Raw genomic sequence first — 18,159 nt, 5'->3', positions numbered from 1 at the left:
AGTGCATTGAAATCGTATTCTGAAATCATCATTTTCTGTCACATTGTTTTCGTGCAAATTTTGAGGATAGGTATACAGATTCTTATGATTAATTTCAATTTCTTTAAAAAAAGAATAAAATCTGTATGACATCAACCTATGACATCAAGACTGTCTTAATTTGCATCTATGGCACAAACATCCAGAAGCAGTAGTTAATTTTGAGTAGTTGAAGTAACAGAAATAATAAAGTTGGTGTCAGACTCAGCTTGAATGCCTGATAATGTTGCTTAGCATCAAATTTCTGATAGAGCTATCTCAGTTCTCCAGACTGTACACTTCTAAAAGAGATATAATTTCTTTCATTTTATATATTAAGCCCCTACAATACTTGGGTAGAAAAGTTGGACACAGGTAACATTTAGAATATTGGCTTTGTGGGGAGTCAAGTGTGAAAAAGATATAGCAAAATGCAGTACGTAATTCTAGACAAAAAGTTGAGATATTGTTTAACAAACATGAGTGCAAAATCATTTGTGTTACAGATATAGAAATTTTGATAACTGATACTGATTGTACTTTGACAAAACTGCCTTTCTATTAGATATCATGCGATGGACTGTGAATTTTTTTAAATGGCATAAATGCAACATTTATTGAATGTCCAGACCTGCCCCCCTCCCAACCACTAGGAGTGACTAATTTCTTTGTACCGGTATGTTATTTCCTGTCTTTAGATTTCTAACCTTCAGCTATTTAGTGGCATTCAACATACAGCTGCTACTCTGTCCAGTGACTCTGTCATATGACTGGCAGGTAGGGAGTATCCCCCTCATTGAGTCCTGGACAGACAGTAGAAATCTAGCCACACTGGCTGCTGCTGGAGGACTACTCTTACTGGGACTACACTGTTTAGTGAGGTCAAAGGTCAGTGCCTTGAGGAAAAGAAAATGTCTTCTTTCCAAAGAGCTTCTGTGTAATTGCAGATAATAAGAAACTTCATTGACTCATTGACAAAAAACATTTGATATCTGAAATTGGCTGTACCTTTGTGATACAGCTTACAATTCTGAAGGCTGGCAAAGTTCATTAACTATTGCATAGTCTGTGAATCAGGTTCATCTATTGGCTTGTATGTTGCCATGGCAATAAAGGGATAACATTTTTCAAACCTAGACCTTATTAGATCAATATAAAAAATCAGTATTTCCCCATCAGAATGATTCAAAATTTCTCATGTTCATGCCATTTTCTATACAATCTGTTTTAAAATTGTGTTAGATATTTCTGGAAACAGGGTGGTGATCTACAGAACATGATGGTTCTGTGATGCCTGCGTCTCATATTTCTGAACCTGTGCTTGTAAGTAGATGTACAGGACTTGAGCAGTATCAGTGCATATGCTGCCTTGCCCACTGTCATGTATTGTTACAGCCATATAACTATTTGAAGAAATGCTGTATGTATGTTGTGTTTGATTTTCAGAGTGATGAGAAGAGAATCTTGCTATGTGGTCTGCTGTTCTTGGCCATTCCATTCTTGCCAGCATCTAATCTCTTCTTCAAAGTCGGCTTTGTAGTGGCGGAGAGAATCCTTTACATACCCAGGTATATACGGGGACTATCACGTATACTATGTGCTGTGCATTAAGATGACGTATGATTTTTTTCTCTCTTCTGTGATTTGTATTTGTACCATATAATCATGATGCATGGGTCCAATCCATTGACTACATAGCTGCTAGGATCTAAGCACCTTATAGCAATATGATAGGATGATGACCGTTTCAAATCAACAGGCATAGCCAGCTGTTAAGTGTTTTTGGTTTTTTTTAAATTATGGTGCAATCACCATTCATTATGTGGTATGCTTTCTGTTGTATTCCATTGGGTACAATGAAATGTATATTGCACTCCTGTTATAACGAACACGCCTATAACAAAATTCCGTTTACAACAAAATAAAAATTCAGGCCGCAGTATTATCCGTTCTATGTATGTTAATTTGTTTGGATATAACGAAAGAAAAACGCCGGTCCCAAGGACTTCATTTTAATGGGAGTCCACTGTATAGCAGTTAACAAGACCCAATATGTACGCTTTTTGTGTATGGAATGAATTAGATTACACTGAGCATGTTCAATCCCAAGGTGTTCAAATTTTCAGATATTTTATCCTGCTTTCATAATTTGCCACATTAATTTCTCAAGTCTTTTCTGGTTTTGATTCCCCCCTCTAGTCTTGGATTCTGTATCCTTCTTGCCTGGGGCATCAGCAAACTCTACTCTAACACAACATGTCGAATGCTGCGTATTTCACTTGCATTCTGCACCTTGACAACCATTTTCTGCCTCTGTCAGCGAACTTGGATTCGTAATGGTGTTTGGAAATCACGGGAGACTCTCTTTAGGTGGGTACAAGACTCTTGTTAGTATTGGTACAAACTGGATACTGTGCTGTCAATATTCCATATTGAGCACAAAGAGTGTATAATCTTTCAATTAATTGTAAATTAAGCAGCTTTAAAAAAATAATCCTTGCCAATAGTGTAGAAGTAAATCAGTAAACCAACCATGACCCAATATTCCAGACTCTCTTGGAGTATGAGGAAGCTATTGAATGAATCCTAATCTGCTCATGATATGCATGTAATAAATGAGTGAGTTGCTGATGTTTTCTACCTACAGGTCAGGCTTGGACACACTGCCTCACAATGCTAAGATGCACTATAACTATGGCAACTACTTGATGGATTCAGGCTTTCCCTTGGCAGCCCGAGAAAGATTTGAGGAAACTCTGAGGTGAGACATGATGAGGATGGATTACAGCACAAAGTGTGGTGCTAATAAGTATCCTGTGGTATCATTGGCCAAAGTACATTCTTCTTTACAATGTGATATAGGGAGCTACTGCATCACAGCACATTGAAAAATGATGTACTTTAAAGAAAGATCACTCCTTAACTCGTTGAGGACGGACTGATTTTACTACAACACGCATTTCACATAGACACCTGCTGGAGTATACTCAGGACTTGTCTTCAATGGGTTAAGGAAACCTCAAGTATCAGACATTGGTATTGTTGACCTAGAACAAATATTCATGACCTGTTACGAAACTGGCCCATGTGACTTCTTATTGGCTTGCATGGTGATACAAGGTCACAAATGTACACACGCAAATTGACACAAGAAATTGTGGTACTAGAGTTACCCAGATTGTCAAACACGTTACTATTTCTGTGATATGAAATTAAACGAAATTCGAATAAAGAATTATCAAAAAAAAAAACACATATATCGAGATATGTAATACATGTAGAGTTGCATTAAAACTGTGTTATGTTACATAATGCACTTAAATTGTAGACATCACAACTTATGCTGTACTGCCAGGAAAGTCAGAGAGTGCAAACTATCTTGTCTTTGCCACTCTTGTTTGGTCTAAAGTGTTTTTGCTCTTCATTTGGTTTCATGAAATATATAATGAAATGTATAATTCCCCCCCCCCCCTTGCTTATACAGGTTACACCCACACCATGCCTCAGCCAACAACAATCTGGGCACTCTACTGAGCCAGGACCAGCCTGAGCAAGCCAAGAAATACTTTCTCAGGGCTCTCCAGATTAACCCTCGACATGCCAAGGCATACTTCAATTTAGCAAACCTCTACAGGTAACCATTGATATCTTCAAGACTTACTTCAATTCAGCTAATCTCTACAGGTAGCTGCTGATATCTTGAATTTTTAATTCAGTGTACCAATATTGATAGAGATATACGCATGTATATTACCAATGCTGGTCCATGTAGTTTCCTTCATTGTTATTGACTGTAGAATTTGTTTTATTCCTTTCTTCAGATTGTAATACATCGTAGTAGTTCTCATTCTGACATCTCCAATCATATTCACAAGATGTCATGTTGGTTAGATATTAGAAGTCTTGATGTTGCATATGATTTGTCAGATATTTTGAAAGAACAGTTGAAGATATACATTGTATAATATGGAAATTTGTAGATGTTGGGAGTGAACATTTTGTGTATTTATTTATGTTCTTGTAACTGTGAGACTTCAATTTTGCAGGAAGAAGAGATTTTGCAGCTTTGCTTACCTTTGTCAGTCTGTTGTTTTATCCTCCTTGGGGAATTAGAAATGCTATCTTGGAGACTCATAAATAGAACAGTTAGGAGGATTCCATGGAGTACTTGAGAAAAAAAAAGTTCACATGTATGATAGAATAAGTACATATGTTGTTTCTAAGTCTACATGCCAATTTGGTATCATTAGCACAATTTTAATTTTAATGTGAAATTGTATACCTGTCTTTGGAAAATAATCCCCTGTGAATTGAGTATCTTTGTGACCAAAATTCACAAGGAAGGAACAGTGGAGACTGCTTACAACAGACCAGATTAATTCTGAGTTTGCCATATGAATTCTGTATCAGATTTCATCCCTCTCTTTACCTTCCTAAATCTGTCCACCTTCTCTGTTGTCTATCAGTGACAGTGGTGATCTCATTGAGGCAGAGAGGTTGCTGGAGAAGGCTTTAGAGATAGATCCGACCTCTTGGGATACTCTCAACAGCCTGGCCTCCATCAAACAGAGACAGGGAAAGGAGCAAGCAGCAGAGGGCTACTACCTCACTGCCTTGGGCTTGGCAGAGGTCTCTGCTGATGTGCACAACAACTATGCAGCATTTCTCATGAGCAATGGTATGTTTTGACTTTGGATAATCCTTTTGACTCACTCTCTCTCTCCCTGCCAGGATAGCCCTCCAGTGTGTGTAGTGTTAAGATATTTATTCCCTCTCTGCATCGTGTTTAAATAAAAAGATATCCAAGATACAAAACATGCATTTCTTCTCTTCAGACGTCTATAGATCCTGCAACCCATGTTGGTTCCCTGGTCCTCCCAATGTATATTTATTTCATGTTAATATCAAAATTAGAAAAGAAAAAAATCTCAGTCACACATCAAACTTTTTAAAATCATTTTGCACTCTCATACATATCCGAGTAATTCCACTATATTGTGCTCATCACCCCAGGGCAAAATTTTAATGTTATTTCCAGAAAGGCATTTACCATCTGTTTGTTGGAATGACAATTCATCATGGTTAACATACCTTTCAGTTTCATGAATTCAACAAATTTGTTGAATTGATGAACTTTTGCTATGAATGGCATTTTTGGGATTAAGGATCTGGCCTGGGCATGTTTCCTAACATTGATTTACTGTTGCTTATCGTGAGACTTTGTAAACTTCCATTTGCTGAAAGAGGGAAGTTCATGACTTACTCTCTAAAAAAAAATTGAGTGAAAATATTCACTCTTAAAAGAGTGAATACAAAAAAGAGTGAATTTCGAGTGAAATTGGAGTGAATTTTGAGTGAAAATGCTCATTTTCAGGGATCACTCGAAGATTTTGGAGTGATCCCTGACATCACTCCAAAATGAGTGAAAATGAACATTTTCACTCAAAATTCACTCCAATTTCACTTGAAATTCACTCTTTTTGTATTCACTCTTTTAAGAGTGAATATTTTCACTCAATTTTTTTTAGAGAGTACTGTGAAAGAAAGCAGCAATGTGGACATAGCAAAATCTGTTCAAAGATGTTCCATTCTGTGAACAAAATCAGTGGAAAAATTGAAGAAAAAAATCTATAGTCTGTACATGATGACATGCACAGATCTTAAAGGAAGAAAGCATAGGTTAGAAACACCAATCAGTATTTATAGCTTTTGTCTCCATCTGTTTCAAACCTGATTTTGGCCCGTGTCCTCCAGAGTATGAAGATGTGGTTTATATTGATATTTGGTATGGTGTGTGTCTGCTTGTTTCCATGTGTGTATGTGTCATGATTAGACACATTCAAATACCACCTGTCTTATATGTCCCCACCCTGCATCTACCAATCCTCGTAGATCGCTACCAAGAGTCTCTCCACCACTACCAAGAATGCCTGACCCTTGACCCCAGCCATTCCATAGCCATGACAAATATGGCCCGTCTCCTACGTCTCCTCAATAGGACAACTGAGGCTGAAGAAATGTACAAGAGGTAAAGGAAAATGCTGAGATCTATGCATCTTATATGCAGATGTTATTGCAACATCTTAGTTGTTGATGTATGGACATTGTGCTTTAACCCGTTGAGGACGAGTCCCGAATATACTCGGGCAGGCGTTTTGATGGGAAATGCGTGTTGTTGCAAAATCAGTCCGTCCTCAACAAGATAAGGTTTGACTGTGGCAGCCCATGGAGAGCAGTAACAAAGATGGATATTTAGTGTACTCACCAGGGTTTATTAGTATGTATGAGTGAGCATGAGTATTTGGTAACAGTAGATTTCACATGCATTGCGCTGCATTTTAGACTTCAAACTTACCTGCAGCATCATTGGGTTTAACTTGTGACGAAAAGTGTAACCAGTTGCCCTCTTATGTGCTGCCTTGATGATATTGTTATTTCCAGATAGGATGGTGATATACTTTTTAATTGCTAACAGAGATAAGAATGGTTTATTAAGTGTCAAATAAGGTAAGGGTTATCTTAGTAAGGAGAATTAAATATTGGTCTTTCTTAAAGACCTCTAAAAAGGACTTTTGAAGTATATTGCATAATTGAGAAAAAACCCCATAAGAAGTGCATCAGTGCAGAGCATGTTTAATGGTCTCTTTCTTTTCTTTATTCTCTAAAGCAGTGCCACATTGCACAAATTTGACTCCTTGGCATAGAAAGGGTTAAAGCAGTGCCATAGGATGTAACTACTGTATATTGAAGTCTTGAAAATCTTGGTATTTGTGATGGTGGGTACAGGAGGTACAAGTGTTGCCTAATTGTGATCACAATGGCAATTATAAGCAAACAAAAAATACTTCTTTGTGTCATTGTAGAGTAGAAATTAAGAGAAAAAAAAAGGTATCAACACTTCAAACTGTCACATACAGGAAGTCTCTATTAAGCAGTTAATAGAAAATTGCCATCACAATTGAAATCATTAGAGCAGAATCTTTATCTGTTTTTCTCTCTGTTTTCCCCAAACCATACAGAGCATTGTCTGTAGACAAATGTGCCAAAACCTTGCAGAGTCTTGCTGCTGTATACTACAATACCAACCGACCTGGTGATGCCTTGATAATCTACCAACAGGCATTAGAGTTGGAGCCTGAAAACACTGACATTCAGCTCCAGTATGTAAGTATCTGTTAGTCAAGTTCACTGTGAGAATATTGAGGAAGGATTGAAACAAGTCATGCTTAAAAATTAAAAAAAAAATGCCGGCAAAGGATATCTAATGTAAAGTTTTGAAGAATGGCTGGATAAACTGTTACTGATTACTGGTAAGTATTCCTGCATTCATTGCTGGACTGAAAACAGTCACGAAGTATAAGCATTGACATATGACAATAGTGTATCAATTATCAGAAGTTGCTAAACGAGTTCTGTCACAGAAAGGTATTTTTAGTGAGTCACAAATTTTCTATCTCAAACAAACTTGACTTTCAAAGGCCATCCAAATAGCATTATAATATGTTCAAAACCAACATGCACACTAAAAGTTAATGTGTGAGTCAGTAACATTTGTCTATTAAAAGTTTGCAGTAACATACAATTGCCTATTATATGTGCTTTGGATCTGCATTAAAGATATTTTCCCAATTACTGTTTACAGTTGATTTGTTTTTCCAAGAATTTCTCTGATAAGTTAATGCTGTTAAAGACACATGAAAAAGAAATGACAATGCTGTGGGTATTACTCTGATGTTGACGTAATGTTTGCACTGTTGAAATAAACATACCAATCATCAAACAGACCAGACCACAGAAACATTTGCCTCATTTCTCTGTATAACAGGCCCAAGTCCTGACACGCCTCGGTCGCTATGGAGATGCAGAAAGGTTCCTCCAGGCTGGCCTGCATCATGACCGTGATATGATTAGCTTCAGACGTCTTCTCTCCAGCATATACAGCATCCAACACCAGTACACCAGGGTAAGTGAATCACCATTTATTTCTACATGTCCATGAAATCAGGAAACTTTTTGTGACAAATAATTATGCACTGGTTTTGAAGTATGAATTTTGTTTTTAATTCATTCTCAGAATTCAAGCAAGTGAGTGCTTAAATATCAAGTCATGCATTCAAAGTCCAAATTTTGCTTAATTGTAGGGATTGCCATGGAATAAAACTATTCTGCGTGTAGTGTTTGTCATCAGGTATAGATTAAATGCTTGTTTTTGATTGACTGACTCAGTGTTGGTTGAAATAGTATTTAGTGGCCTGGTCATGTCAGTGGTTGTAACATAATATTGTGCTATGCCTACAGATAGTGTGTAATAATTAGATATCGAAAGATATGTAATATAAACATGTGAACATGGTTATTCCAGTATGCAAGCTTTTCAGCAGTGAGTATGTTATTTTGTGAAAGATTCAGAAGTAGGTGTAGAAGTCATTGTAAATGAGCAAATAATAACTTTGACATAAGTGCTTTGAAAAATTTACCTGTAACAGATGTAAAATGAATATCATTGCTTCATTGATATTCACGATAATGGATCCATTTGAAATACCTTAATGAGTACCTGACCCACTGTGTTGTGCTTCTATACAGGCACTGCATGAAGTGGACTACATTTTAGACCACAGTGTCAACCTGAATGATGAAACCAAGGCTGAGCTAATCTTTGAGAGAGGGAATTACCTCAAGGGTCTTAACAGACTTGACCAAGCCAAAGAAGTATGTTTTCTCAATCTGTTTACTGTAAAAGTGGTTTCTTTCGCGTACAGAAACTTTTGCGGTATCCATCGGTGACGACTTTTTCGCGTGTGTTTAAATTCGCGGTCGGTAATGATAGCGTGTAACAACCGACGAGTTCAAAACATTTTCGCGTGATGTTGAATTCGCGGTTCAACCTCAAAGCGCGAAAAGCGCGAAAATAAAACTATCACAAAAGAAACCACTTTTAAAGTATTTATTTCTCTCTCTCTCTCTCTCTCTCTACATTCTTACAAACCTCTTATTTTTTTTATACATGTTATTGTATATATATATAATTTTTTTTTAATAACATGGTTGGAATTTAGTCATGTTAATTATTCAGAATTAGCAGATTTGCAATGATTTGATCAGATAACAAATCTGTTGTTATGAGTTTAAAGACATCAGCTCTGTGCTGCCATTGAGTGTGATGAGTATTCCATATATTATTGAAGATTAAGTCTTTCCTGAAAAATGGAAGCATCTATTACACACCAAGTGGTGTTAATGGCATACAGAAGTATTGTTAGACTTTCTCTTAAGTCATACAAATTAGTTCTTGTCTACACCATACAATGTGAAACATGTCTACAGCTGTGTACACCTCTCACATTCGAACTTACAGGCATACGAGGCTGCCTTAGCTCTTAACCCTGACATGGGATCATGCCTGTTGAATCTTGGAGCCTTACACCATATCAGGGTGAGTGCTGTGGAGTAATGGTGATTGTGAGAACCCTTTACATACCACACATAATAGCGCTGTGATCTTAGGCAGCACGAATAGATTTAGGGGTTTACTGGGTAGTGTTAAATGGGTGCTCTTTGCTTTGGGATACATTTCCTTGCTGGAAAAATTTATTGTTTGATAGGTATTTCAGTCTGACACGTGCTTTCATGGACCTTAAAGATAACAAGCAGTGGCGGATCTACAGGGGGGTTCGGGGGTTTAAACCCCCTCCTTGAGCTTCCAAGTAAAAAAAAAAGAAAGAACACACAAACAAACAACAAATAAATCAATCATATTAAGACCTAAATGAACATAGAGGCACTTTCTTGTCTAAAAGTTATCAATTTCATAATTGAAAATGCAAAATGTTTGCCCCTAATAGGGCAAAAATTATAATACACTAACAATATACATTATATCTATACTGTACCCTAATATTTACTTATAAGTAAATTTAGTGTATATCAAGATGGTAGCCTAATGTCCTCGAGTGTGCCCTGTGGAACATAACTTTAGCATACCCTACATTTTTCTTTTTCTTCTATGCTTTCTAGTAATATAAGAAGAATTTTTTGCTCGAACAATGCGATTACATTTTAGCTTTTAATGCATACATTTCAGATGAATGGCAAAGTGAGAGTGGCTCGCTCACTCTGTCCATACTTATAGTAAAATGAATAGTTTGCATAAGTTATGATCATAGTCCTTCGCAGTGATTTTTTTTTTACTATGTTTGATTCCTACAAATTTGCTTTTGAATGCTCTATAAACATGACTTTTGTACTCCGTTTTTACAGAAAGTCCCTACTGTGGGACGGGGCTTGCTCGGTCTGTCCGTATATGTATAGTGAAATGAATAGTTTGCATGAGTTATGATCATAGTCCTTTACTGTGATTTTTTTTTTACTATGTTTAATTCCCTTCAAATTTGCTTTTGAATGCTCTATAAACATGACTTTTGTACTCCGTTTTTACAAAAAGTCGCTACTGTGGGACCGGGAATCCCCTCCCCCCCCCCCCCCCCCCCCCCCCCCCCCCCGGTCGAGATTTTGCCCCCCCCCCCCCCCCATTATTTGGGCAAAAAAAGAGATTAAAATAGAGCATGCAAGTATGCTTGAAATCGCAAGCTGGCAACCCTAAAAATGAAAAATGTCCCTACTGTGGGAGGGGGGTATCCCCCCTCTCACAATATCCCCCCCCCCCTTGCTCGCTTCGCTCGCTTGCAATACCCAGCTCAGCCCCTTGAAACCCCGTCCTTAGAAAAAAGCTAGATCCGCCCCTGACTAGGGAAAGTTTAATGATAGTTACTGCCTTGTTCTTACATTCATAATTTCAGCATTAGGAACTTTGTATGTTCTTTGCCACTGAACAGTCAACGAATCATTTTGTCAGCTAACCATGAGGCTTCATCTTGGTTTCATGGAAAAATGATTCAGCCATGGAACAAATGTTAATGTACAGTTGAGGGTATCTAGATGCATGCTGTTATCATATTTCAGCCACCACAGCACCTTGCAACCCTATTCTAACTGGGGGGGTGTCAAATTGACCCCCCCCCCCTCGACATTTTGCGCCACGATTCCGCAACGCGCAAAGATTTTGCCGCGGCATTTCATGACTTTTTTCATTGAAGTCTCCCGCATATTTTGAGACCAAATTTGCGATGTCCCAGTTCACCGTTCTGAAGTTACGCAATGTTTTGCATATGCATGTCAACCCAAAAACAGCTCAAATTCATGATTTTGTGTGCAAATCCAATGCAAATTGTGGGGTTTTTTTGTCTAATTGATATAAATCAGACTTTTTTCAACTTTTAACCATTGAAATTAATCAATTTTAATGTAGATCAGCTTGGAAAAGTGCCTGCAACAAATTTTGGCAAAGAAACAGTAGAAAACAAAAGGTCGAAAAACAATCAAATACATAAGAAATTAACAAAACAATACAAAACAAAAGAAACTGATTTTGATTGCGCTATTTTTTCATAAGAAAATTGTTGGATATGTCTTGAGGAACTCTGACACAAAAATTTAGCAATCCTTCAATGTTTTTAATGGAGTTATAGGTGAAAATATGATTTCATGCATAAATTTGTATAATTAATTTGTTTAAAAATATAAAATCAAATTTTTTCTATTGTATGACCATATAATCTTGTAGTTGACATCCGGCTCTATGTACAGGCAAAATTTTGCGGCAATCGCGTGATCGGCGGCCGAGATCTGAAGGGGGGGTCTCAAATAGCCCAGTTAGAATAGGGTTAAACAGACTTTCTTATGAAGCATATGAAAAGGGAGAAGGGCAGTTGATGTCTGTAATTGGCAACTGTGACTTAGATTACTAAGTAACCCTCACAATTTCCGTGTATTAATATTCATAAGACTGTCTTTTTAAAGGAAGCAGATTATTGCATATTCCATGAACACAGAATCTTTTATTCATCATAGTTGGGTTTTGTTTCTCTCTCTTTGTTATAGGGAGAGTACAAGCAAGCAAGGATATACTATGAACAAGCACTCATCTTGGACCCTGGTAACAGCATTTTGATTGAAAATATTTCCAAGCTGAATCGAGCAGAGAGCAGAGTCAAGAAGAGCTAAAGAAACAGCACAACAAATTTTGATTTCCTCATTTGCAAGCTAATCATGTAGAGGCACAGTCTGTTCTGTCAAGCACTGCAAGCAGAAACTTGGTGAAATTTTGTGCATTTGAATCCTGTGAAGTGCAGTGCCGTCATATTGTATTCAGAAACAGTTTGAAACTGTTATTTGTGTGCACCATCTACATTATTTTTATAACATTGGTTTAGAATGTAGCCAATCAGAAATGCTGAAGTGAGTCACACTTGCCCTCTTTATTCTTTATCTTTTCTCGCTAATGCACAGGAGTGCATAGAGTGTGCAGCAAAAAAGCATAATTAGCTGCTCTGCATATTATCCGATGGCAGATTACCAGTGGCTGCTCTGTACAGTTCATATAGCTATTTGCTTGCAAGAGCCCAAACAGTTGCTCTGATTCATACGGTCATCTGTAGGGTGGATGAAAGACTGGCCCCAATGTATTATAAAAGTACAAAACTATGCCAGCTGATATGATAGCTCAAAGACATATTCTATAAAACAAATAATGCACAGGACTGTGTTTTCCAAGATGTTAGTACAGGTGCAGCACTCTCAGATATTCACAGTGCTGTGCATGTTGCACCAGTGTAAATACCCTGAAGTAGGCTACATCTCCACTAATGCACTCTCCCCTGTGAATAATTCATATAATAATATGTATTCAAGTGAGTTTATGAGTGAGTATATTTGTTCTTCTACCCAGAATATAATTGTAAAGTCACATGAGTTGATATCATATATCAGAATTACAAGTTAGGGTTGCATGCTCATTTTTATTGAGGACAGGCATACCAGCATCTTTGTTAAAATTTCAATTTAGTTTATTGTTTTTTAATTGGCCAAGTTGGATATGGATATGAAAATCTCCCTGATTTGGGAATTATTTTTGCCCATTAAAATGCATGTAACACACAGATATCTCCCTGATTGCTGTGTGGAATCTCCCTGATTTGGATGTGGGAATGTTGGCAGACCTGGGTCATACTCTTTGTGCCTACTGAAGCTACTGTGATGTAGCCTCAAATAATTTTTGATATCATATACACATGAAAATGTCAAAATTTCCCAGACCTCTAAAACAACAGAGAAATAATGCTTGATTTATGTCTCAACTTGTTAAGGGCTCACAGTCAAAACGATAATAAATAAATAAATAAAAGAATGAAAATAGATATACTAATGAATTATTATACACATGAATATTAACAGTAGGTGATTCTGGTTTAATATTTAAATTCATGTCAGTGATATAAGGGATACAAATATCATGTTATGGGTGGATTAGCTAGCATGTACTGATTACTAATACACTGACAGTTCTCTTTTATTGTTGTAGCTATGAAACAGTTATCAAAGCATGAGCATTAGTTGGACCTCTCTGGACAAACTTATGAGCCCACCTAAAGTTTTCAACGATATTATGTTAATATTGTATTGTTTTCTGTTATTAGGGAATCTAGTTTTGCTATACAATATGGGTTACATGTGTTCATTTTTCTGCCAAAGAAAATCTTGCCAAATTCATGTTTTGTATTTGGATTGTGGTGTGCTGCATGATCATGCAAGGTGTTGGCAATATGTGAATTATTTTAAGCATTTTATATAAATGAATGTAATATATGTTTACAAGCATGTGATGAATTTGATGATCTCATGTATGGTGACATGTCTTTGAGGGACAGATTCTTACTATTTTATCTGCTTTGAAATTATTTTGTTTTATATCTTTGTGATTGCTAGATCAAAATTTTACTTTTGTGAAGATCAGGAGATATGAATGTAGACGGTACTGAGGATCGGCATATTAATATATATATATATATACAATGTATGTCGTGTATGTATATATATATATATATATATATATATATATATATATATATATATATACACACACACACACATATATATATATGTATATATACATATATACAATGGTGTATAGATATAATGTATGTCATCTTCTTCTTCTTCACGTCATGTTGCATACACATATGCTGGTGTGGTCTGCAAAAGAGTTCTCTATTGTCTGGCTGCCATTCTAGTAGCCCCAACTACAAGTATGTTTGTTCCTGTGCACTTCTTGATGTCATCACATGTACATGAACATAATTATATGCCATGAAAGTGCAGAGATTGCAAACAGCTACAAAACAATTCATTATACATGTACAGTTGAACCTCTCTTATCCGGCCTCCCTTTATCCGGATCTCTCTATTATACGGACGCAATCTCGCCGTGATTTTTTTTTAAATTATTACGGGAGGAAAGGGGGATTCCCAACTCCTTGAGAACTCCTACACAAACACACAATAATTACATATTACTTCCAATATGATTAACATACATTACATCAAATTTCCTCCCAAATTGCTTACCTTCAGACATTTTAACACCCCCAAACATCCCCAAATGTAACAATGAAAAGGTTGCAGTATACACATTACTACATGTGGTACTACAGTCAATGGGCTACATCAGTACATGTGTATGTATATGTACATGTATAAAGCATTGAGTTTCCAGTATCCGGCCAAATCCCTTATCCGGATGAGCCCCGGTCCCGACTTGTCCGGATACGAGAGGTTCAACTGTACTCTGTACTCTATTATGCTGTCTCATTGTATTCCATCATTTCAAATACCTTATTACCATGACAGCAGTTAGTTGAGCTAGCTTTGCCAGTTATAGTATTACACAAGGCATTCATCTTCATATTTCTGCATTTGATGAGCCAAAATAGTGGTGACAGCTGATTGTTACTATAGTTGTCTCTGGATTTTGTGCTGTGTTTGATGTAATGTGGGAGATGTCTTGTGTCTCCTATGTCATATTCTACTGTCACCCATTGTCTTGCAAAGTGAATAATACAAGAAAAGACAAACACAGATTTGATTAATGCATGTAGAGAAATTCAGAGAAAATCCTCTATTAAAAGATGAAAAATGTAAAGGAAACAAGGTTTTCTTTCATTACTCAAAAGAACAAATTACGTTGTATCTACCCTTTTGAAGATAAACATTGACGTAATATCTGTGATCTGATCAAACTCTTAATACATTGTATCTATCTCTGAGGTCAAATATCTACTATGCAAAAATTGAATGTGTATTGTCGGCTGACCATTTAATCCAAACTTTTGTAGCCTATTTACTTTTGGATACTGTAGTCATAAGCTGTTTGTGTTCCAAAATGAGATACTACCATTACCTGTGTGTATATTGGTTGTAAAGCCTACATTCTATGTCTCTGTGCAGCTCAGCATCATGGCAAGTTTTTCTTCTCAAAAATACTATATACTGTACCTTGAAAGAGTCTGTTTCTGCTGCTAGATTTTCTATTTATTCCTGTGGTGTCTATTTATCCAGCTGGATTTAATTAAGTTAGTGTTATTTTACTGTATTCTGTTTCCTTTTGTGTAGAAAGTGTCAACTGCCCCACTAACTGGACCTCTGTCTTACCTATTTGCCTCAGTGTATTCCAAATACGGTAGTACCAAACATTAAGTTCTGTCAAAGACCAATTTGAGAAATTTTGCCAGAAGTAGACCATTGCTTCACATCATATCAAGACTATGTATTATAAGAGATTGTAGAGAAAACTGGAGGATTTACCTTATGAAGACTTTCAGGTGATCCCTTCCTTTTCTGATGCTTTTGTGTTTGAAACATCAAGAGGGGTCTAGATCTAGAGTGCTCATAACTTTGTTGCACGTGTGGTCATCTTCACAGAGAATTGATATATTTTCAAACCATGTCATGCATGAAATAAAAATTAGTTTCAGTAAGTCTGTGTCGTATCATATGCTATCTATACATGTATACACTAGATCAGTCGAGAGTGAATCACCATCAAGTGTAATAATTGCCTTACAGGAAATCATTGCTACTGTTCACTTGTCGAATCAGTTGTAATGAAGTGAAACTACAAATTATAGTGTTCATTTTAAAAAGAGCAAGGAAAAAAATAGGGAGGCTTGTTGTTGTTCAGCTTGGATGTTCTTCATGTATGAACGTGGTGTTCATTTTCATGTAGTACATGTATTTGACACACAAATTTTTTTCCTGTATGTAATGTCATGTATTATACTTTCAATACTGATATTTCAACAAGCAGGTAATAAGAAGAAAAAAAAAAAACATCATTGAAATTTAATTTCCTTTTTCCCCCCTCCCCTTTCTAGTACATTACATGTATTCCCTCACAATGATTTGGAGAAATCTTGTTGCTATGCAAAAAGCTATAATGTGGGAAATTTTATTCACCTTTTTGTGAGGCATCAGTGGAATAATCATTAATAAGTATATCTAACAAGATGTTTTTACTATTTAATGGAAAATTATAAGATTTATAAATAATGTATATGTGCATATAGGTATCTTTCTAATTAGATTGTGCAATATCACGATGTGCCCATTTAAAACTTGATGTTGGGGCATTTTCTTTCTTTTCCACACTTCGACAATGGGGAATTCAGTGCTAACATATTGGGAAAATATGGTTTGAATTCTGTATTTGCCATGGAATGACGGTAGCTTTTGTCGTGTTGTGTAAGTGAATGTAATCATTGCACCAAGACGTTCCAAGGTTTAAAGACCAAAGTCACGCTCTACATAATAAAATATTCTTGTTGAAAAATACCAATGCGTCATATTATGTTGTACAGCATAATGGGTCCTAGCAGTTTACAGTGAAGGCAGTTCACCCCCAAATATATTTGGATATAAGCAAAACAAACGTGCAAGACATAGACATGGGGGAAAACCCTTATATGAGAGTATAACAAGAGGTTTTATTTGCTGTCTTGCACCAACTGACTTTCTATGCATTCTACAACCTATGATGGATTTTCACCAAACTTGGCAGGTAACATCCCTAGGTTGATACATGTAGGATTTCAGTTTGTTCTAATGGGCACTATGACATCCCACTCCCCAGTCCCATAATTAAGGAATCTTTAACACATTTTTTTTTTCTAGAACCAGAGGTGACCAAGACAAGTTCTTTTTCTTTACTCCATCAGAAGATTTATTACGTATATATACATGGTTTACATTAATATATATATCTATATATATATGTATATATATAAAACGAAGAATAAACCGGTAATGCAATATTTCGCCAATATAGAGTTTATTGAGCAACTCAAATTTTCGGTGGCTTCCATCCACCTTCTTCAGGAGTCTCGAACCGGTTTATTCTTCGTTACATTGGAGCCAATACGTGAATTCGCAACATGTATGGTTTATATTTCAGGGTACACAATTATGTCACGAATCAAATTACATCATCTCAAAATCATCATGCTTTAAAAATAAAGCAAAACATCTAAATTTTCATTAACACCAGAATTATACAAATTATTGCTTTTGTTTTGTTTTCTCTTTATTTTTTACTAACGTGCAACTATTCTTGGTAAAACATGCTCTGTCTGTTTTATATTAATATGTAGGACCAAATTTGTAGTCTTTGACGATGACATTTCTTATTACAGCATTTTTTTAAAAACAACTTTATTTTTCGACTGTCCGTGTAGGCTAATATTCCGATCAGCAATCACTTTGTGAAGAGTAAAAAAAAGCTATAGGTAAAGACAAAATGCATTCATTTTTGCAATGTATTTTAAGCAAGTGTGTGATATTGAAATAAAAAATCTGTACTACGTTCTACATATCTCGTAAGATTTCTTTGGGATATTCAAACAGGACTTTCCTTTTTTTGGGGGGACTGATTTTGGACCAATTTTTCACTTTTTCACCTTGTCCATGAGAATGCATTGTCAAGTTTTCACCAAAAAAATGACAGTTATTATCATGAGGGTGATAATGTATATTGTAAAAATGGGCACCCTTATTCCCTTTGACACCCCGCCCTAGAGACCGAAATAAGAGATCTTTGAAAACAAATTCTTTAAAACCAGAAGTGATACAGCTAAATTAATGCTATGAGTAAGTATACTGGTGAGTGAAGTTTCAAATTTGATCACAGCAGATCCGGAGCCCGAAGGGTGGGGGCGGAATTTGGAACCAATTTCACATTTGTGTAATTATTCT

General features: G+C 36.2%; 1 protein-coding gene across 1 annotated transcript in view; it reads left to right on the top strand.

Annotated features, from left to right (window-relative positions):
- Positions 1–13,234, top strand: part of LOC139739602 (protein O-mannosyl-transferase TMTC1-like) — a 29,587-nt gene extending 16,353 nt beyond the window's left edge. Inside the window, exons 7-18 of the mRNA XM_071650202.1 lie at positions 717–906; positions 1,465–1,586; positions 2,218–2,388; positions 2,666–2,779; positions 3,503–3,652; positions 4,485–4,696; positions 5,911–6,046; positions 7,038–7,182; positions 7,844–7,981; positions 8,605–8,730; positions 9,377–9,454; positions 11,959–13,234. Of these exons, the coding sequence (XP_071506303.1) occupies positions 717–906; positions 1,465–1,586; positions 2,218–2,388; positions 2,666–2,779; positions 3,503–3,652; positions 4,485–4,696; positions 5,911–6,046; positions 7,038–7,182; positions 7,844–7,981; positions 8,605–8,730; positions 9,377–9,454; positions 11,959–12,081 (1,705 nt within the window). The 3' untranslated portion in view covers positions 12,082–13,234. The remainder of the gene's footprint in view (positions 1–716; positions 907–1,464; positions 1,587–2,217; positions 2,389–2,665; positions 2,780–3,502; positions 3,653–4,484; positions 4,697–5,910; positions 6,047–7,037; positions 7,183–7,843; positions 7,982–8,604; positions 8,731–9,376; positions 9,455–11,958) is intronic.
- The last annotated feature ends 4,925 nt before the right edge of the window (positions 13,235–18,159 follow it).

This window comes from Diadema antillarum, unplaced genomic scaffold (assembly GCF_040938485.1).
Source record: "Diadema antillarum isolate AM-2024a unplaced genomic scaffold, OU_Dant_1.0 seq00000809_RagTag, whole genome shotgun sequence".
Classification (NCBI taxonomy): Eukaryota; Metazoa; Echinodermata; class Echinoidea; order Diadematoida; family Diadematidae; genus Diadema; species Diadema antillarum.
The sequence above is the reverse complement of the archived record's forward strand: the minus strand, read 5'-3'. Positions and strand labels throughout refer to the sequence as shown.